General features: G+C 46.9%; 1 protein-coding gene across 2 annotated transcripts; it reads left to right on the top strand.

Annotated features, from left to right (window-relative positions):
- Window positions 1–457: 457 nt before the first annotated feature.
- Window positions 458–19993, top strand: GABRE (gamma-aminobutyric acid type A receptor subunit epsilon). Of its 2 annotated transcripts, XM_053580186.1 has the most exons (10): window positions 458–557; window positions 5077–5258; window positions 5687–5754; window positions 10805–11025; window positions 11781–11863; window positions 13163–13300; window positions 17282–17434; window positions 17568–17767; window positions 18026–18212; window positions 18998–19993. In XM_053580186.1, exons 1-10 carry the CDS (start codon window positions 502–504, stop codon window positions 19024–19026), a joined length of 1317 nt encoding a protein of 438 aa, XP_053436161.1. In that variant the 5' UTR covers window positions 458–501; the 3' UTR covers window positions 19027–19993. The 2 variants fall into 2 exon arrangements, with proteins under 2 accessions (XP_053436161.1, XP_053436160.1); XM_053580185.1 differs by having other exon boundaries at window positions 18026–19993.
- Window positions 19994–21543: the final 1550 nt, after the last annotated feature.

The raw sequence follows: 21543 nt of genomic DNA, 5'->3' as shown, positions 1-21543 counted from the left end.
GAGTGCAACAGGTGGTGGGGAGGAAGCCAAGACTGGAGAGTATAGTTGGTGCTCACGGCGCTCAGGCGGGCTGGAGGAAGGGGGTCGTGGCGGAGGCAAAAGCCCACTCAGCCCGCGTCTTGGCCCGGCAGGGCTCAGCCTGCGGCCGCCCTCCCAACCACAGCCGCGGGCCTCTGGTTCCCCCGCCCGGGCCGGCGCAAGCCGGCTCGCCTCCGTCCTCCTCCCCAGCAGCCCCCCCCACTAGCTGTCTGGCAGCGCTGCAGTGGTGGCGGCAGGGGGCGGGGGGCCTTGGCGACCGGGCTCCGTCCCCTCCCCCGCTCTCGCCGCAGCGCCATCACGTCGTCGGAGATTTCCATCGGGGCTGGGGGCGGGCCCGGGGGGAGCGCGGGGCGGGGCGAGTGGGAGGAGTGAAAGTTGCGCCCAACAAAACCCTCTGCGCCCGCCGAGCGCCAGACAGTGTGCGCGGCCTCCGCACAGGTGGTCGCGCCACTCTCCACGGAAATGTTGTCCAAAGTTGGCGTGCCCCTCCTGGCAGTGCTCGTGGTCCTCCAGTTGAGGTGAGTCTCCCTCCGGTGGCCCAGGAGCCCTCCGCGCCCAGCTCCCTCCGCCCGGGAGCAGGGCCGGCTCCCAGGACCCCCGCAGCCCGCGTTCCTCGAGCCCCGCGCCCCGCGCTCCGCGCCCGCCTTGCCCCGGGGCCTCGCGCGGGCTAGCGGGGTCCCGCTTCCCTCGACGCGCGGCTAGCCTCCTTCCGGCTCCCTCCGGGACGGATGCCCCGGGCCCCTAGGATAGGAGTCCCAAAAGGAAAGCGGGATGCCTGTCCCCTCGCCACTCGCACCCCGGACTGCCGCTCTCCAAAGCACTGCGGCGGCCGGGCGAGCACCCCCACCTCTCAAGGAGTCTTGTGCAGGGATAGGGGAGCGGCCGGGCAGCCTCGCACTGCTGGGGACCTGGGGACTTTGGGAAGGAAGAGCGCGGGCCGGGGAGCTTAACTGTGCCGAAAATGTTTGCGTGTTGCCTCTCTCTTGCTCACATTTTTTTTTTAGAGTGACTACTGAGTACCAGGCACTGTGCCAGACAACTCTGACTTTACTTGCTTCCGTGCCGCCACTCCTCTTGGTGCCAGTCCCAGGCGCATGCTTTGGTTTAGTCTAAGGGTCCCAACCCCTGCTGTCCCCCGCTCCCTGCCGCCGCCAGCCCCTCTTCAACCCTCATCCCTGGACACCCTGCTTGTGAGCCAGGGGCCAGGAATGTTATTCTCTGTGGTCTGTGGTTTGGGTTTGGGTCGTAGATTTCAATCCACTCTTCCCTTTTCAGGTTTTCCTTGGACAGCCAGTTTCCCTTACACCCTCTCCTGGTCTTGGGACTTTGCTAAAAAGCTTGTCCTTGTATTGGTGGTTTTTTAGGGTGGGAAAGGACTGCTTCATTTTTTTGAGACGGTTCCTGCCGCATGTGAACTGTCACAAGTTCCTAAGCTTCCTGATCTGTCGAGCTTTCTCAAAGTCTCCATGACGCTGGGCTTTGTGTCTTGTTATGGGTTTTGGAAAGAGGGGGGATGGCTTCTTCCCCACCACGGATTGCATTAGTTCTTTTTGGGGAGGAGCTGTGTGAATCCCTGCTGGCTCACTGGTGCCCTAGGGTGGGGCTAACCTCAGCAGGGGCTTGGTTAATGTCTCAGAATGCGTGTTAGGAATTTCCAGTCATCCACATCCCTCCAGATGGGATTTGGACTAGTCCAGAAAACTGACATGGTGACTAGCAAGGGCGGGGGTGGGGGGCTGGGGGATGACAGCAGTGGGGGGGGATCAGAGAAGAAAACAGCAGGGAAGAGGGATGGTGGACATGGAAACTACCCTTCTAGCTAGGAGGGAGGACTGCAGTAACTGATGTTCAGACACTGTCAACGTAGCAACCTGTGGTGTCAGGAAGGAGCTGGGGAGGTGACAACTGAGTGTGCTGAGCCACACTGAGCCAAGAGACCTCTCTCTGGTCCAGGCTCAACCTCTGATCAGTTCAGTGACTTTGGGCACAGCCCTTCTTCTATCTGGGCCTCAGTTTCTCCATCTACAAAATGAAAAAGAGAGCTGATGATTTAGGAAAAAATCCAGCTTCCCTCCTCATGTTTCCTCCTCTCCTCCACTCTCCCCACCACCCTGCCAATTAGCTGGTGGGGAGGGGTAGTGCAAAGATTCAGTGTCATCCTGGACCTGCAAGCTGGAGGGACGTGGGTGCCTGAAAAGCCCCCATGAAAAATCCCACTAGTCGAATATATGAGTGTTTTGCAAGTTTTTTTCTTTCTAGCCCTGAAAGCAATCTTAATGGCTGGCTGGGGAAAGGTATGCATTGTCAGCAGCTCCTTAACCCCAGGGATCCCAGGATGAGGTTTTTTGTTTGTTTGGTTGGTTGGTCAGTTGGTTTTGTTTGTGTATTTAACTGACATGAACTGGTTTTAGGATTAAAGCCATCCTCTGATAACATTTTCATTGCAGACTTAATCTAGGGGCAGGAGGGCTTTGGTGGTCCCAGTGCTTTCAGGTTTGTTTGTCTCTGCTTTTAACCCTGGGGGTGATTCTTGTTGTTAAAGGGTTCAGACATCTGGGAGGGGCTGCTACAGGCTTTTGGGTGGTCCTGGGTGGCAATGACCAGCCTCCTACTGACTGCCAGTTCAGATTGTACCATATTCTCAGCCACGTCACTCAGTTTGCAGGGTCTCAGGCCTGTTTCCCTTCCTCCCTCCCAGAGCATCTGGCCCTTTTTAGAGGGCTGGGGGATTAGCCTCTACATATCCAGGAGACATGAAAAGCCTCAGGGAAAGAGGACATCTCCTGAATATGACATTTCAAAGTGGAAACTGCTTTGCTGAAGCCCAGTTCTTCCCTAGCCCACAATGGGAATTAGCCACTTCAGACATGAGAAATGGCATAGACCTGGCGCATCTGTATGCCAGTTAAGCAATTCTAAGAGCTTGAAATACTGCAGAGAAATTGCATTTTACTGCCCAAGTTGGCAACCCCTTGGTCTGCAGTACACAGGCCATGCCCACCTCTCCTGCCCTGTTTGCCCTTTATTTTTGGAAGTGAATTGCCTAATGGCTTTAAAATATCATTTTGGAAGTGCAATATACAAATGCAAAAGCACAAAAATCATGAGTGAATAGCTCAGTGGAACTTCACAAGTAACCATGCACATGGAACCAGCACCTAGACTGAGAAACAGTGTCATCAAGCACCCCGCCAGTGTGCGCGCGTGCGCGCGCGCACACACACACACACACCCCGCACACACACACACACACACACACACGCCTCCCCAAATGAAGCCACTCTTCTGGATTCCAACATCACAGATCAATTTGAGCTGATGGCTTTTTTAAAAGCTTTTAATTATAATTTTTTGAAGATATATGAAAGTAAATAGTACAGTAAGCCTCTACATACCCATCACCAGCATCAATATTTATGAGCTCCTGGTCGCTCTTTGTTTCCCACTTACATGGTTTGAAGTATATTTCAGACATCATCTCATTTCATATGTAATTATTTCACTTCATGTTTCTAGTCATTAAAGTCTTCAAAAGCATAAGAAAATATCATTATTACAACAAAAATTTAAGACTGATTTATTCATGCCTCAACTATTCAGTCAGTATTCAAATCTGCCCTATTGTGTCATAAATGTTTTTTTTCTGTTTTCTTTAACTGTTTATACTTTTTTGCCAATCCATATGATATATGATAGTATTTATTTAACTCATTTTTGCTTTTAGGACTCCTGTAAAATGCTGAATAACAGTGTGAAGGGTTGACATCTTTAATGTGTTACAGATTTTAGGTTGAAAGAGTCCATATTTTGCCCTTTTTATGCTAGACTGTTTTTTTTAATTTTGTTATTTTTAATTATTATGGATACATAATATATATATTTATCGTAATGATCAAATCAGGTTAATTGGGGTACCTGTCATCTCAAGCATTTATCATTTCTTTGTGTTAACAGCATTACAATTCCACTCTTCTTATCCTGATATATACAATAAACTACTGCTAACTATAGTTACCATATTGTGCTACCGAATACTAGACTTTGTTCTTTTTATCTAGCTGTGTTTTTGTTCCATGATGGTTAACAATGGCTGGGAAGGGTAGTGGGGAAGCAGGGATTAATTAAAAAGAGTCGGTTAATAGCTTGTATTTTAAAATCAAGATCTAAATAAAATCCAGATATTAGCAGATGGGGCATTTTTATTTTATAAAATACCTTTTATTGAATTGGAACATATATACAGAAAAGTGCTCAAATCATAATGGTACAGCTGATGAGTTGCCAGTAAATGATCATGGTGGTATAAAGAAAGTCAAATCAAGGACTAAATCATGAGCAGCCAAGGTAGCCAGCAGTATCCTGACTGCTAACACCATAGGTGAGTTTCATATACTGAATTTCATATACTGACTCCTAAAATATTTGCTTAATTTAATCACTCTTATTATTTTATCATTCTTCATGGCTATGGCTCTCAGGGTGAATTCCTCAATGTTCTTTAGCCTCCTTTCTGTACTCCCTACACCAATGCAATGAGCATTACAAAACCAACAAAACTGCAACATATCTCTGCGATTTTCTGGGAGCAGCCACTCTGGCATTTTCAAGCATTACCAGGCAGACCTGGAACTCAGCCTGCCCATTACTCCCAGGTGGTGCTGGTCTGGCTGACTAGAGGCCAAGGCCAGTAAAAGTGGCTAATGGGTCAGCACTCACACACAATGATTTCTTACTTCATTTTATGTTGAAAATCCTTTTAAAATCTAGGTCTCAGTTTTGTTGTTGATTTTTGTTTAAATTAAGAGTTATTACAAAAGAGGAATAGCATAGATATTCCCGGCAAAGCAGCAAGATTTAAAAGAAATTAATGAGTATAATCTGTTACTGTCTCATAATTTGCTGTTACGAAGTCCCAGCCGCTATTTAAGTAAGCTTTGCGTTGCAAACTTCTTTTGATTTCCTTCTGTCCCAAGCGGCACCAGCTGAGGCCCCTACAGAGTGGAGTGAAGAGCATCAATTTTCCTTTGTATGTTCCAGGGTTGAGGGACCTCAGATTCCATCAGATAAAGAAGCTTCTGGCCATGAGGATGTGGTCTATGGCCCTGAGCCTCAGCCTCGTAAAAGTGAGCTCCTTGAAGCTGGCAAACTGCCTGAAGCTTCTCGCATCCTGAACACTATCCTGAGTAACTATGACCACAAACTGCGCCCTGGCATTGGGGGTGAGTAGCAGAATAAAGTTTTTCCCCTGATGGAGGGTAGGGAGGTTGCAAATGGGCCTGGGGAGTAGGTGAGGGTGCCATGCACATGGACAGGAGCATCCATCTGCTGCTCAGATAAGAGATATTAACTCCAGTTTCAGCAATGCCATTGATCTTGGTCAAGACTTTTCCCTTCTCTCATCCTCAGTACTTCCAACTACAAACTGAGATGACAGGACTAGACAGTTGATCTTCTGGGTGTATGTCCGACTCTTACTGGTCTGTTAGTTGGATCTTGCCATGAAGGAACAAATAAAGAAGAAGGACTGGAAACTGAAACTGTGTGGTCCGACCCTCACGGGTCTCCCCTTTTCTCCCCTCAGATTATTCCTTCCCTTCCCATGCCCCTGTTTGTTGCTTACCCTCTGCTGCTTCCACTTCCTTTACAGAGAAGCCCACTGTGGTCACTGTTGAGATCTCTGTCAACAGCCTTGGTCCTCTGTCCATCATGGACATGGTGAGTACTAAGCTTTGATTACAGCATATTCTGGCCCAGGCCCTGGCTAATGGGGCCTTCCACATACTTGTACTTTCTGCTCTGTGTTGTAGTAATGACTTAAGAGTTTTGTTTGGTCCTTTTTTTTTTTTTTTTCCTTTTCTGGAATGAGGGATAGATTGTAACTACCACTGACTTACTTGAGAATGAGAGTGAAAAAGGTAAGTCCTTTGCTGCCTGAAGAGGATCTTCAGAATTGTGACTATATCTTGTAGTCTTCCATTCAAAATAAAAATAATAAAGCAACTTATACACCACAATGGAATGACTCTTTTCTTCTGATAATTATTTGTGTGGTCTTAAGTCTATAGGTACCAGCTCTTGCTCTAAGGCTGTTTCTCTAATTTTGCCCTAGTTTCTTCTCTGCTTTTCCACTGGTATCATCCTAGTGTCAGTGTGGTCTCCATTTAGTCTTCACCATCTCCTACCTTGAATATGCAGAGATCTCTGCCTACCCCCATCGACCTACTAAGCTGCCTCCCCAGTCATGTACCTCCTGTGAGCCTGCCCCTGCCTCCCCACACTGCATGCAATTCACCCCCACACTCTAGTACTCAAGGCCCTCCATGGCTATATTCCTTTTAAGCCTTTTAGAGTATAGGTCTTCCCACACCACCTTGTCCTCTGACCATTCAAGCTATTTCCTGTTGGGGATGCCATTGCTCCACTTTCCTACTTGTCAGCTACATTGTCCTTCAGAGTCTGTCTCTAAGGACATCTCATTTATGGCATCTTCTCCAATGTCCACAACTGTTAGTTGCTCCCTTCTTTTTCTCTCTTCACCTGTTCTTCCCTACCTCATTTCATTGCAATTATCTGTTCTGTGTCTGCCTTGCTCTCTCTATCCACTATGGGCTCCTTGATGTCCAGGACTCACTATGTGTTAGCTGAGCAAATGAATGATGAAAGATGCTCTGCAATAGTTAGTTGTGTCTAAAGAGCCCAACAATGAGGAAGATTGTGTCAGCCAACTTCCGTCACAGTCACACACTTGATTTGGCCCAGGGCAGACACACTTTTAGGATATACCTTGGTATTTAACAAGCACCATGTGATTGGGTGAGTTTAGAGCCTTATCTCTGAGATGGGCTTTGCAAATAGACACTCAAAGGTAAGTAAACCTTCATGGAAGACCAAGGTGTTTACATAGGCTGAGTCAAAGAGTGAGATTTCCCCCTCTGATGCTTTGTTGGACTACAGAGTTCTTGAGGCTTAGTGTACTTATGCATTGCTAGGTAAAGGATTACCTGCAAAACTTGGTGTCTTAAAAACAAGAAAGAATTATTATCTCACAGCTTGCATGGGTCAAGAAGCCAGATGTGGCTTAGCTGGATTCTGTTTCAGGGTCTTTCATTAAGCAGGAATCAAGGTGTCAGTTGAGAATAGAGTCTCATCTGAAGGCTCAACTGAGGGAGGATCTACTGCTAAATCAATCACATGATTGGCAAGAATTGTTTTCTCTCGGGCTATGATCTAGAGGCCTCCCTCCGTCCTTGCCAAGGGTACCTCTCCACAGAATAATTCAACACTGTGGCAGCTGGCTTCCCTCAGATTGAGCAAGAATGTGAGAAAAGGTGCTCTAGGTGGAAGCCACACACTTTTTGTAATCTAGTTTGAAGAGTGACATCCCACTGCTTCTGTGACATTAACCTTTATTAGAAGCAAGTCTAGCCCACAGTCAGGTAGAAAGGAATGCAGAAGGGTACAAACACCAGGAGTTGTAGATCACTGGGGCCATCTCAGAGTCTGCCTCCGGTACATGGCCGTGATGTTCTCCAGTTAGAGCAGGTGAACGCCTGCAACTCCTAGAATAGCTTGCTAGGAACTAACAAGGAGGATGGAACCACGAGGGCAGACAGATAACTTAGAGTTTTTGTCTATGTTTTAAAATTGGGGTGCTTTTTTGGCCTTTTTCCTTGATGTCAGATTTGCTTTTTGCTGCTATCAATGTGCTTACCCTAATAAGAATATAGTCTCCTTTTTGACGTATAATTTACCTTTTTAAAGTGAGTGTTAATTTAGCAATCAGTTTTGTTAAAATTGTTTATAAAAGTAAGAAACGGTAGGTTCTACATGAAAGCCAAAGGTAGGGGTCTTGTGGTCCCACCACTGTGGTTATTATTTTCTCTTAAGAGGAAATGGACCTTTCAGGTCATTGGTGGGGGGTGGAGAAGGGGACTTAGGACTGTTTTCTAGTTGGGCAGAGAACCTCCAGCAGCAATCTCTGCCCCTCCCTGTCAGTGTGCCCACAGCTGAATGTAGCGCTTAGTCCACAGTGACCTGGCTCCCAGAACCTTGCACACTTATTTTTTTCCTCCTTTGGATGGACTTTAAGACACTGCCAACCAGGTTAGGAAGTAGCAAGTCTAAATTCCAGCAAGCTCCTTCCTTCCTAACCTGTTACCTGCCACCCAATTGACAGTGGTTAAATTTCCTTTGGCTGAGTGGGGACAATATACACATTGACACATATTGACAAATGGAGCAAATGGCTGTAAGTTACTTTGCCCTGTTTTCTAGATGAGACAGCATGCTGTAAAACTAAACAGTAGTGGGAAATTTGTGACTACGATCTTGCTATTTTGTAGGGTATAATTTGGGGAAACCAATCTCTGTCATTTGCAAGAGGCCTTGTGGTAGCAGGCAGGCTACTGCTCCTAGCAGCTGAATGGCTGCTCTCCTCCTGCCGTACCTGTAATGCTGCCAGCGTTGGCCTCGCCTAACAAGCTGAGGATACAGTCTCATAACCCAGCAGTCACCAAACCTACATGGAACACAGAACTGGTTCTGAAAACAGCCAATAACTTTATGTTTTTTGGCCACTAAGGTGGTGCTTTAGCCTGGGCCAAGTGCCTTTTGAAAACCCCAAACCCTCACATGTGCTATGAAATTTCCCTGAGAAGTATCGGCATCTGCATGGTTCCAAGTAGTTGTTGGAAGCTGTGGGAGGTCCTTGTTCTTTGGTGCTTGGTGGGGAGGAGGCAAGACTTCAGACCATACTTGTCCCCTGGGATTCTTATGAAACCTAGGTGGGTGCCATTTGAGTCCCCATATTATGTTTGAGGCAACTGAGCCTTTAGCAAGGGTGTGTCCCAGTATTGGTCAAATAGGAGTTTCAGAGCCCTTCAGTCAATGAGATGTATAGAGCATAGCCCTTGAGCCCATGGCCTGGGGATTTGAAGCAGACACTGCTGCAGATCTCCTGGCTGCACTTTGGAGCACCCAGTCAGGGCTTCAGAGGCGATGGACAGCCTGGGAATGACTGCCCGGTGCAGCGTCAATAGTGGGCAACACTCTTTCTAGCTGCAGCAATTATCATAGGCAATTCTAATTAAGCTGATTCCCAAACTGAATTTCTCGAGATTTGAACAAGCTAAAAGATGTACATCCCAAAATCCTTTGTCAAAGGAAAAATTGAACGGGGAAAATTGAACCATTAGTTATCAGTTGATGTGTAGTGTACTCACCATGGGTATCTTGTCAAATAGAAATTAAATGCTCATTTGAAACACTTTATAACATCGAGCGTGGTCACAGCGTGGGTGTGGAGAGGAGGGCTTCCCACTGGCTGCCAGCTTGGGAATGAGAGAGGCTCTATCGGCCGCTTGGAAACATTTTGAAGGCCATTTGTGAACGCAGGTGGAGCGGAGCAGGGTGGGGTCAGAAGCTCCCTGTGAATGGTAGCCAGGCTCTGCCAGCTCTTTTCTGTCTGCTTCTTGGGCCCATTCCCAGGCACATTCTCAGTATTTCCTTCCCTGGCTGGCTGACAGCAATTTGGTAGCTCCTTCCACCACCTTTTGTCCTGGGCAGCTAAGGCAAGCAGGGATTTTCTTGATCTCTTCCCAGAGGGCTCTACTGGCCTCCAGGACTGTAGGTTTCCAGATGGTATCATTACTTGGTGCAGGATAACTCAGAGTAAAGATGTAGCTAAGATTCTGCAGGGAAAATTGATATCCAGAGGGATTGTTGGTGCAAGTGAAGGCCATCCCAGGGCAAAGCCATGGTCATGCTGAACAGCAGAGCCAGGATGCTGCCATTGACTGCTTTTGTGATTTTGGACAGCCTCCTTTCTGTAAGCCTCAGTTTCCCAACCTCTAGAATAAGGGAGGTTGAGCCAACCTTCACAGTTTTGTCCTGGCCTACTTCTGGTACTTGCTGTTCAAGCTGCTTGCAGTTCTCTTGCAGTCTGTTTGCTTTTCCTTTCAGTGCCAGTGGTGCAAATTTCTAGCTTCTTCCTATGAAATAGCATTCTTGATGTTTAACAGCTTATGAAATACACGGTATCTGGAGACCAAATACCATGGATATATCTATGCACATGCACACATACATTCAGAGGTTATGGCACTTGTTTGAAAGGAAAAACAAAACAAAGCCAAGAAATGATTCTCCTTGTTTAAAAAACATGAAACTCAATAGACATTTCTCTTGTGACTCCAAACACTTCATATGGAATTCTGGAGAATGAAGGATTGAGATTAATTAATATGTTGGATCCCCAAATAAAAGCAAAAATATGTGTGCTTATAGATTTTTAACATGATTTTGAGCTAGGGTGTTCGATTTACTATGGAAATGTGGAGGCTGGAGGGTATTGACCTGGCTGGAGTAGCACAGTACCTGGCATGGAACAATGAAGTGGTGAGCCTAACCCATGGAATGAAGCCACCACTGACTGTGTTTCCAGATTAAATGTGTTGTGCCAGACTGTTGTCTATTTGGGAATGCTGCTTTCTTTTGGGAACACCTGGACATACAAAAATCCTATAGCCAAGCTCATGCTGCTTTCCTCTGTACAAACCTGACTGGATTCCAAAGGGTGCATTCACTTGATAGTCCTGTCGCAGATTGGCATGCAGGGTCTTAGCCCACGGTCGAAGAAGGGTCTCAGTGCCAAACTGGGCATAAGGGCAGTATTTACAAGTTATTTCAAGTTCCCCATTTAACAAAGACAATGACAGGTAAACATGCAAGTTTATCCGAATGTGTGCTTTTCTATCCTTCATACTAGGAGTACACCATCGACATCATCTTCTACCAGACCTGGTATGATGAACGCCTCCGTTACAATGATACCTTCGAGACCCTCGTTCTGAATGGCAATATGGTGAGCCAGCTGTGGATCCCAGACACCTTTTTTCGGAATTCTAAGAAGACCCAAGAGCATGAGATCACCATGCCCAACCAGATGGTTCGCATCCATAAGGATGGCAAGGTGTTGTATACAATTAGGTATGTCACACCTCTGGTGTCTCACGTCCTGACACTCTCTCTCCCCTTCTGGGATTTTAGCCAAAGACTCATGGGCACAAGTAGCATCTGAATGATACTTCTCAGGGCCGGTCCTGCTTTCCTAGACTGTGAAAACTCCTCATGTGAAGATACAGACACTGAGGCCTCAAATTTTTTTTAAATAAATAAATATATGTATGTGCATTACTTAAAACTACACACTAAGTTTGTGGCAGAGCTGGGACTGGTACCCAATTTCTGGGCTCCCAGTTCAGGGATCCCCCAACTAGGATGTACCAGTATGACTGCACTGCCTGGACAGTTCCACCCAAAGCGGGTAGTGGATGTAAAGACACACTTCCATGGTGTTGGTGGTGTAATTGTCCAGACAGAGCAGCGACATAGTGGTTGGAAATGTACCTAAGACCAGGCTGGATACTTTGAATGCCTGGCGGGGAAGGCCGTGTGTTAGTGGTGATGTGTGGACAGGTGGAAAGTGGGAGTGTTGGCAGGTTCTGGACGTTGGGGTGGGCAGGAAACAAAAGCCGATCTAAGTTGGTCCGTGTACTTCTCTGATGGTAGAGCCCAGAGTAGCCAGATATTTCCAAGCTATTTTTCCTCTCTTTTTTTCTCTCCTTTGAGCTTTTTGTCTTAAATCTGTTGTTGCCATTCATTGGCAGTGGTCCCCAGGCCAAAATTGGGTGGATGCATAAGTGCTCAGGGCCAGCTTAATGAGGTTCCTTTCTCCCTTCCAGGATGACCATTGATGCTGGATGCTCCCTCCACATGCTCAGATTTCCAATGGACTCTCACTCTTGCCCTCTGTCTTTCTCTAGCTGTGAGTACCTTCCTAGGTTTCTGGGGCACCAGCAGCATGCTCGGGCCCTTCTTTTTCTCATCTTTACCCTTTACATTGTTCTGCCTCCCCTTTTCTCCGAAGATGCTGCCAAGGTTGGGCAGGGCTTCCAACCTCCACCTTCATCTCATTTCTTGCCAACAGTACTATGTTGCTCATCCTGGGCCTCATGTTGGCTTCCTGCCTCTGCCTCCACCACCTCAAGTGAGTCACTCACCTCTTCCATCCCAAACCTGTCTGCTCCTTTCCATCTCCACTGGCACTACCTTGCTTTAGACCTTTGTCATCTGCCATTGGGTCTTTTGCGACATCTTCACTTTGAAACTGAACATATCTAAACTACATTCATTGTCTCCTCTAAAAGTTTGACCCCCCAAAAAATGTGTTGTTTCTGTGTTCCCATGTGTCTTATTGAAGGGCACCATCACTCGCCCAGTTGTCCAGGCCAAGAATTTTGATGCTTCCCTCTCCCTCACCTCCTACATCTAATCAGTCAACACATCCTGTTGGTGTTTCCTCCCAAATCTCTATTGATGTCTGTGTCTGCTTTCTGACTGTGACAGCTTTGGCTCCTGTCTTTATTCATTTTATTATGCCTAGATTACTGCACTGGCCTCCTTGCCAACATGCTGTCCTCATAGAAGGACCAGAATGACCTAGCTGAAACATCATCTAGACCAGGTCACTTCCTAGTTTCAAATCCTTCCTTAATGCCCATGAGTCAATTCTAAATTCCTTAGAATGACCCTTGAGGCCATTCATGAACTGATCCCTGCCCCCTACTCCCGCCTCACTGAACTTTTGGCATTTCACCTTTCTGTGCTGCCTTCACCCCTAATCCAGCCTCATCCATATGGAGAATATTTACTTGACTTTCAAGACTTAATAGGAGCATCATCTGCTTTATGAAGTCTTTTCTCAGTGTGTCCCCAAGTGATCTTTCCATACTTTATTTCCTTACTGTTCCATGGGCAGATGTTTTTCAGAGCAACTCCAAAAGTCGCAATTGTTTACTCACTGTTGTACTCAATGAAGTGTGAATACTTGAGGACAGGGTTCATGCCATATCCACCTCTGTATTTCCATCCCAGGGCTCAATACTGAGCAATGCTCAGTAAATGCACTTATTCCATGGACTTCAACAATGAGGTAAGAGAAGTAAGGTCCCATAGCTCACCAAGCCAAAGCCAGGACTCCAAGGCATTGCTGACTCCATGCTTGCGGAGACCTCAGTTGAGCTTCCCAGTCTCATGTGATCCTCCTTCCCACCTTGCTTTGCAGTTTCCTATCCCGAGACTGAGATGATCTACAAGTGGGAAAATTTCAAGCTTGAGATCAATGAGAAGAACTCCTGGAAGCTCTTCCAATTTGATTTTAAAGGAGTGAGCAACAAAACTGAGATTATCTCAACTCCATCTGGTAAGTGTGCCATAGGAGCCAGGGCTAGGCAGAGGCCCCTGAGGGTCGTAGGAATGAGTGGAGGTGGCCATCCTTACAAATGCTGTGCAGTCATCCCATGGAAGTATTGTAGAACATGTCTCCTGTCTTATTAATGCTAAGCACTTACAACTGTTTGCAGAGGAAACTGAGACTTTGTAACTATGTCTCAGTCTCATCTGCAAAGAAGTAAGTGCTTTGCTAAGTCCCCTGGGAGGTTAGGTAAGTAGATAAAGTTTTGTTGCTGTTAGAATGTGCAACTAGCTTTGTCATGCAGACCCTTCAGTTTCAAGGTCTTTGTTACAACACTGAACTACTTGGATGACTTTTGGAATGGAGCTTGTGCCAATTCTCCATACCCAGAGCCAGTCCAAGCTGGTTGAATGGGAAGCAAAGTCTGTCCTAATGGGAGGTGGAGGCTAGAGTTCTGATGTCATCCAGGTGAAAGCTGGATGGTCTAGATGAAGTTATACTGGGTGCATCAATGTTTATCTTAAAGGGACAACTCTAAAAGGCACAGATTCCGGTAAAAGGCTTCATGGTGGATTCAGGGTAGCCTTGATGACCATTGGTTTTTTGACCTTGTCTCTAACAAAGATGAAAAGGGAGGGTCCTGGGTCTCTTAAACTTCATCTCCCAATAAGATGTGAGCATCTTTGCTTGTGTTCCTAGGTGATCTGAATGAGGAGCCAAGGGATATCCCTGAGGTAGCTCCCTCTTCACATGTACTGACCAAGTTCAGAGCAGTGGAAGCACTGCCCTCATCGTTTCCAGAATATGGATGGAGCCAGTCACACCCAACCAGCCATTTGCCCTGGGAGGCATCTTGCTTTGTTTCCCTGTGGATAGACAGAAAATCTGCTTTTGCTTCCAGTGTTGGGTAGATCACTGGGTGAGGGGACAGTTCATGGTTCTCTGGCTGGCACTTTGCTTGCACAGTCCCAGGCAGGGACAGAGGGCTGGGCTGCTTTACAAATGCTTTCCTTTTTCCTGGGAGCACCGGGTAAGCAGTTTTACTACCTTGACTTGGAGCCTTGCTCTTCTGCCAACTAACCATGGGCCTACCTCTTGGCTTTCTGTACTGCAGTTTTCCCCAGATAGGTAGGGACCCATCATCAAAAGTGGCAGAGGAGATAAGGCCCAGGGGCTTTCAAGTCACTAGTGGTTCCGTTTAGTAGATGGTTGTGCATTGTTTCAAAATGGTGCCCTAGTGACTACAAAGCCTCAGAGCCAGTATCATCACCAAAGCAATGACAATAGGTAAGCACCAGACCTGCTGGGGAGACAGGACAGTTCTTGGGGAGAAAGGAGGTGATCTTCCTTTTTCTTCTGTTTAAGACTAGTGGATCCTGAGTTATCTTTTCTTCAATGGCAAAGGTATCTTTGGGATTGATCTCGAACTCTTCTAGTCAGCCTCTGGGGCAGTTCTGTCCATCTGGAGCAGACTTAGGTACTCAGCTCCTGAGGCTTCAGGATGCAGTGGTAGCCTGCTGCTCTGACCATCTTGGCCCTTGAATGACAGAATTTCTACTCCAGGAGGTTCTAAGAGTCCAATCCTGACACAAGTGAGGGAATAATCATCCTTCACTAAAGGCTGCTATATCTCTCATGGCATCATAATGGTGGTCAAGAGTTCACTATCTGGCAAGAGGGTTTCTTTCTTCTCTAGACAGTTAAGTCCATTAGAAAAGTCTCCCTATCCATCTAAAATTGGAATCTCTGGAAGTTCCACCCACTGGACTTACTTCTTTTTCCATAGAACTATCCAGCTTATGTTAAGTCCAGTCACTGTCCCATGAGGCCCAGATTAAAGGGCCAATATGAGCATTGCAGCCATGGATCACATTCTGTTATAGTCTGCAGGCCCCTGGCCCTGGTTCCTTTTCCTTCCCTTGTTCTTGAAAGCTTTGGGTCCACTCATCCTCTAGTCCCAGTCCTGTGGAAACAGTCTTTTGGATTGTGTCCCTCTGACAGTGCAGCAACTGACCATGGTCTGCCAAAGAGTAAGGGCAGAAAGCATCTTTAGCCCTTTTTGGTTTTGCTTTGGCTTCTCAGTCCTAGGTATCTCTATTTTCTTACCCATGCTTAAGAAGAAAGTGTGGGTTAGCATCTTTCTTTTGGCCTTCAAGACAAATTTCCATCTCTTGTTCTTCTTTGGCCAGAATAAATGAAATTAAAAAAAAAATACAATAGAATGCTGAATATTCTTACAACAAGAATATATAAACTCAGCAATTTTATGGGGGTGCAGGGGAGGGATAGCTAATTAGAAGTATCTTAAATTGGTGGTGCCTATGGATTAAAGGAGTAGGGTGCCGGCCCCATATGCCAGAGGTGGCGGGTTCAAGCCCAGCCCCGGTCAAAAATACTCAAAAACAAAAAAAAAGTGTCTTAAATTATAGTCAAGATGGCAGGGCAAAAGAACTTCTGATACATACACTGTGGCCAGTAGGCAAGTGTGAGTGGTCCCTGCAGCAACTCTGGAGAAGTTGTCTCAAAGCTACTACTCTGGACACAGGTTTCCTACTGAGCCCAGGCAACTTCCTTGCCTTTTTTCCAGAAGAATCTGAGAAGTCTTGCTCCTTGAGTACCAGTGCTACCAAGGTGAGTAGGAAAGGCTCCTCTTCTCATTCAGCTATAGCTCACCCAAATCTGCTGGGCGGTGATCTACTTTCCAAATTAGGAGGACACATGGACAGGTTAGTGGTCCGGTCTGCTTTACAAAGCTGTTGCCCAGAAGCAGCAAGAGTTGCTGAGTGCCTGCTGGGTACAGGGTGTGCTGGGCTGGGATGGGCAGGGACTAAGCCACAAGTCCCACATGAGCCTTGCATTGAAAGGATTTAAAAGCCCACCCAATTCAAGGTCAAGTATTTCTGCAGCATCACTGAAGAGGGAATGTGAAGTTTAAACTCATTTAGGAACCAGGCTTGAAGTAACTACAAATTTGATGTGATGTTTAAAGCAAAAAGTGATGTTCTAGGCTCAAAGAAAAGCCCAAACTAGCCACGGCATCCTGATAACAAGCAGAACATGTAACTAGTGTCAGAGCAGAAGGCAGCATGAGGGTTTCAAAAGAAGATGCCAACTAGAGATGTAGGTTGTCTTCAGGTCTTGGAGAAGAAGCCTTTGCTGTCTAGGTGACCGTGAAGACCTCAATCTGCCCTGGGGATGTGTATTGTGCAGATACGACATCTAGAGGGCTGATTGAAATTTTCACTTTCGGCTAATTCTTCCCTTTTCCTGAAACACTCAATTTGGGTTAAGTCATAAACTAAGAACAGGGAATCTGGGAGCAGAGGGGATTAGAATAGGGTAAGGAGTGTGTGTGGATATAAGATATCAGTTGGAGCCAGATTGGGGTGAGCCTTTAGGGTCAGATTTCAGGGTGCAGACTTGAGTCTAAAGTTTGGGGGACAGGTGAGTACTTGCTTTTGGCCATCAGTGAAGTAGTGCTAAGATATGTTCCCAGCCTAGGGGTGTGTGGACAGCAGGCCAGAACTCTCCTTCTCAGCACAGCACAGGCGTCCCACGGCCGGTTTCCAGACAGTGCACCCTGTGAGGTCCAGCAGTGCTGGCACAGGTCATCTCGGTGGACGTGAAGGCCTCGGCCAACCATCTGGACATCAGCTCTGTGGGCCTGGTATTTGAGAGCTAACTGATTCTCTCACTTGCACCTGACTGTCTTACCACCCTGTAAAGACAGACATCGGGTGTGTGGGACTGAGAAGGAAACTATCAAGATTCTGCCCTTAGCTTAGCTTTCAGCGGGCCATGTGTCTTGCAGTGATTGTCCTTTCTGGGGCTCTGGTCCTATGTGTATTATCACAAAACAATGTGGCTGTGTCTGAGGGCAGTGGTAGGGAATCCCATAAGCTGAACAACAGGACCCTTAGTGTGTATGTCCTGCTTGGGGAAGACCTCACATCAGTGGTATGAGGAAATGGTGTCCTTCATGTCTTCCAGGCAACTTCATGGTCATGACCTTTTTCTTCAACGTGAGCAGGCGCTTTGGCTATGTTGCCGTTCAAAACTATGTCCCTTCTTCTGTGACCACGATGCTCTCCTGGGTTTCCTTTTGGATCAAGAAGGAGTCTGCTCCAGCTAGGACCTCCTTAGGTAAGGGGGTATCAATGGCATAAACATGGGCACATGGCTGATGAGTACAACGAATTGCCTTCTCCTAGAGTGCTTTGAGTGCTGCGATGTGTGGTCGGGAGCTGAGCCCACCACCACTCCTGTGCTCTTGCAGGGATCACCTCTGTTCTCACCATGACCACTCTGGGCACCTTTTCTCGTAAGAATTTCCCTCGTGTCTCCTACATCACGGCCTTGGATTTCTATATTGCCATGTGCTTCGTTTTCTGCTTCTGTGCTCTGATGGAGTTTGCTGTGCTCAACTTCCTGACCTACAACCGGACCAAAGCCCATGCGTCTCCGAAACTCCGCCACGTATGACCTGGGTGTGGGATTGGTGGCAAGGCTCTGGAGTTTGGCATATGGGTGGTCAGCTTGTTGAGTGATGGGGGAGGTGGTTTACCCGGGGTTGTGGGGGAAGTTGAAATCAACTTCCTGATGTGTTGGTAGGAGTTCTGGAGGGGGCTAAGAAATGATGTGCCAAGGACGGTTTCCAGAAAATCCTGAGGCAGCACTTAGTTTTTGGCTCATCTACCTTTGACTTTTCCACACTTCTTCCCTTGTCCATTTCAGCCTCGTATCGATAGCCGTGCCCATGCTCGTACTCGTGCGCGTGCCCGTGCCCGTGCCCGTGCTCGTGCCCGTGCCCGTGCCCGTGCCCGCCAGCAGCAGGAAGTTTTTGTGTGCAAGATTGTCACCTCTGAGGGAAGTGATGGAGAAGAGCGCCCGTCTTGCTCAGCTGAGCGGTCCCCTAGCCCAGGTAGCCCTGAGGGCCCCCGTAGCTTCTGTTCCAAGCTGCTTTGCTGTGCGTGGTGCAAGGGTCTTAAGAAGTACTTCTGCATGGTCCCCGATTGTGAGGGAAGCACCTGGCAGCAGGGCCGCCTCCGCATCCACGTCTACCGCCTGGATAACTACTCCCGAGTTCTTTTCCCAGTGTCCTTCTTCCTCTTCAATGTGCTCTACTGGCTTGTCTGCCTTAACCTGTAGGTGCCAGCTAGCACCCTTTGGGGCAGCCTCCCAGTTCCCCAGGAGGTCCCAAGCCCCTTGCCAAGGGAGTTGGGGGAGAGCAGCAGTAGCAGGAGCAAGTAGAGAGTCCTTCCTTCTGCGTTCCCCAAACGTGAGCCTGCAGAGGAGTTGTCTTTGCTGGCCCTCTCCCCCACCTGGTCCATTTCCTGATTAGCCTTGGCAGCCCACTGCAAGTAAGATGGCTACCTCTGTACTCTTCAGGGGCATCCACAATGCTCAGCACTAAAACTTGTAGACTCTCAGTGATCGGCTCCCTAAAACTGTGCCCAAGTACAAGAAGAAATGCTATCCCCCAACAGTACTGACAGCCACTGCCTTTTTCCAGATACCCATTATTGCCTTTGTGGTGCTCTGGGCCCAATTCTGGCCTTAGCCTCAAAGTGCACAGACCAAGTGCTTGCCTGTTCCTGACACCTACCTAAGGTGCTGGGTAGTAGTATAACGGGGGAGAGGAACCCCATTTGTAAGTCAGATTATTATATTATTGGTTTTCTCTCCCTGCCCCCCCTTCCTCTGCAGATAGACAGACACTGGCATTATCCCTTTAGGAGGAGGGGAGCTAGCAAGTGAGCCTATTGGGACAGTATCTCTCCTTCTGCTGCTGTGACACCTCCCTCTCCCCCTCTGCCTCCATCTTTCATCCGCACTGCCAACTCAATGCCCTGCATCCAGTGGGTATCTGTTTTCGTGTGTGATGATAGTAATTCCCCCTTGCTTTATATGCTACCTCCTTCCTCCTCCTTGACCCCTGTGACTTTTTCTGTAACTTCCCCAGTGACTTTCCCAGCCCTGACCCAGGTGCTAGGCCTTGGTGACTTCTTAGGGCCAAGATACTAAGGAAACAGTTTACAGCGGGTATTCCCCGCCATTGATTGGTGCCAATCTAAGGCACAGCATGGGAGCTTCCTTGGCCCTTGGACCCATGAGCCAGTCCACTCTTATCCCCGGGGCACTCTCACAATCACAATCAATCAATTGAATTCCCTTAAATTTGTATGGCACTTTAACTTTGGCTAAGCACTTTTGACAAATTATTTCTATTTGGAGCCTCATTATAGCCCTGTGACATCATCAGGGCAGGATTCTTATCCCCATTGTGCAGATGGGAACCCCAAGGCACAGATTTCTGTGGGACTGTGAATCTCATTGGAAGCTACCCAGGAGCCCACTGTCGTCTTCTAAAGACTACATGACAGGGCTGGGCAGCTCAGTTCACCATGATTCAATTCTGTCACCTCTGCTGATACCCCAGTGGTGGTGCCCAGAATGCAGCCTCTCTTCAGCACTGGCCTATTCAATTTCTGGGCCTGAGGTACTCAGACTGCCCCTAAGATCAAACTTCTCCTGGCTCTGGTAACCCAGTGAGATGAATTAGAACACGCCCCAATGCTTGTATATGCTGAATGAAATCTGTGTCTGTATTGTATTGGGGGGTGGTTAGGGTGGGGGTCCATCTGCTTTTTGTCACCATCATCTGAAAAGGGGAACTATACAAATAAATATATCAGCAAAGCATTCAAGGTGTGGCTGGTTTCTCCAGTGTTCAAGTTTGCTCTCACCTCAGGATTTAAATCTTAAATCCATGACTCAGGCCTTTGTCTGTTCTCCTCTCCCATCTGTAACTTCCAGACCTGCCAGTCATGAACCAGTTACCCTGTTGTCATTAGTAGGGAACAAAGAAAGGAGACTGACCCCCTTTCCAAATTCCCTGACTTGCTCCTGTGCCTCTGTTCCCTCCCACCATTCTAGCCCCCACCTTGTCAGAGCTAGAAGGTTGTAAGGGACCACTGGCCTCAGAACACTACCCCCCACCATGTAACGATGGAGATGCTGAGGCACAAGAAAACAAAGATATTTGTCTCTTGTCTCACAAGTAATCAGTAGTGGCATTGTACCAGGCCACAGAAATCCTGATGCCTTTGGCTTGGCCTTAAGCAAGCCTAGAAACCTTGGTTTATTCACATTTCAAAAGAAAAGTCTCTAAAGATGTATTAAGAAGTGTTGTCCCTGGCATCTTATGACACTTCCAACTCCAAAGGAACTCAGAATAATGAGAACCAAAGAGGAGATAAAAATGGCATCTGAACAGTCAAAAGTTTTGCTATGAAGTCCTTAGAATGAAGTTCACTTTCATCTAAGAAACTCACAGCAAAATACAAATAACAATTTTAGAACAAGGAACCTAGTTCCTGGCTTTTACTTACATTAAGAAGATGCAGGGACAGGGGGGTGGAAGGCAGTTTGGCCTCTGGGCAAAGTAGAAATGCTCATTTGTGAGCCCTCACTTAAATGGATTTCGAAATACAGAAATAGCACAAAACCCATCCCTTAATCACACTATACTAAAGCTACAAATACATAAAATTACTACCACTGGTAAATTTAAAAACCTTATGTAAAGAATTATAAAAAAATGAAGAAATTGAGAACACAATCGGGTGTGTAATATCTAAAAAATAAACTAATGAAGAAAACTCTACACATTAAAACTTTTGGATGCAGCCAACATTGCACTTAGAGAAGAATTCATAATTTAAGCAGTTCAATTACTAAACACGAGGAAGAAAAATTAGGCATTGAAACGTAGAAATTATAAAAAAGAAAAACACTATACTTTAGAAAAGTTTGGGGGAAAGAAGAATTTTTAAAATAAGTGGTATATATTTGATCCCATAATTCCATTACTAGGTATCTACCCAGAAGAACAAAAATCATTTTACCATAAAGACATTTGTACCAGAATGGTTATTGCAATTCACAATTGCCAAGTCGTGGAAGCAACCCAAATTCCCATCAACCCATGAATGAATTAACAAAGTGTGGCATATGTATACCATGGAGTTCTGTTCAGCCATAGGAAAAGATGGAGACTTTACATCTTTATGTTTACCTGGATGACGTTGAGAATTGGGGGGGTGGGTATCCAGTGTACTCAGTACTAACATGAAACCAATATATAAACAACTAACACACCTACACGAAAGATAAAATACAAATGTAGTCAAGCAAGGGGAGAGAAGACGAAGATGGGAGAGTGGGGGGGAGGGCTATTGGTGGGCTTCCAC

Source organism: Nycticebus coucang, chromosome X (assembly GCF_027406575.1).
Source record: "Nycticebus coucang isolate mNycCou1 chromosome X, mNycCou1.pri, whole genome shotgun sequence".
NCBI lineage: Eukaryota > Metazoa > Chordata > Mammalia > Primates > Lorisidae > Nycticebus > Nycticebus coucang.
This window is presented reverse-complemented; position numbering and strand designations above follow the sequence as displayed.

Excerpts from the sequence above, each read along its gene's own strand:
- GABRE (XM_053580185.1), top strand. The coding sequence starts at position 502 with ATGTTGTCCAAAGTTGGCGTGCCCCTCCTGGCAGTGCTCGTGGTCCTC. Across the intron at positions 558-5,076 it reads CTCGTGGTCCTCCAGTTGAG|GGTTGAGGGACCTCAGATTC; the intron begins GTGAGTCTCCCT and ends TGTATGTTCCAG. Across the intron at positions 5,755-10,804 it reads CTCTGTCCATCATGGACATG|GAGTACACCATCGACATCAT; the intron begins GTGAGTACTAAG and ends CCTTCATACTAG.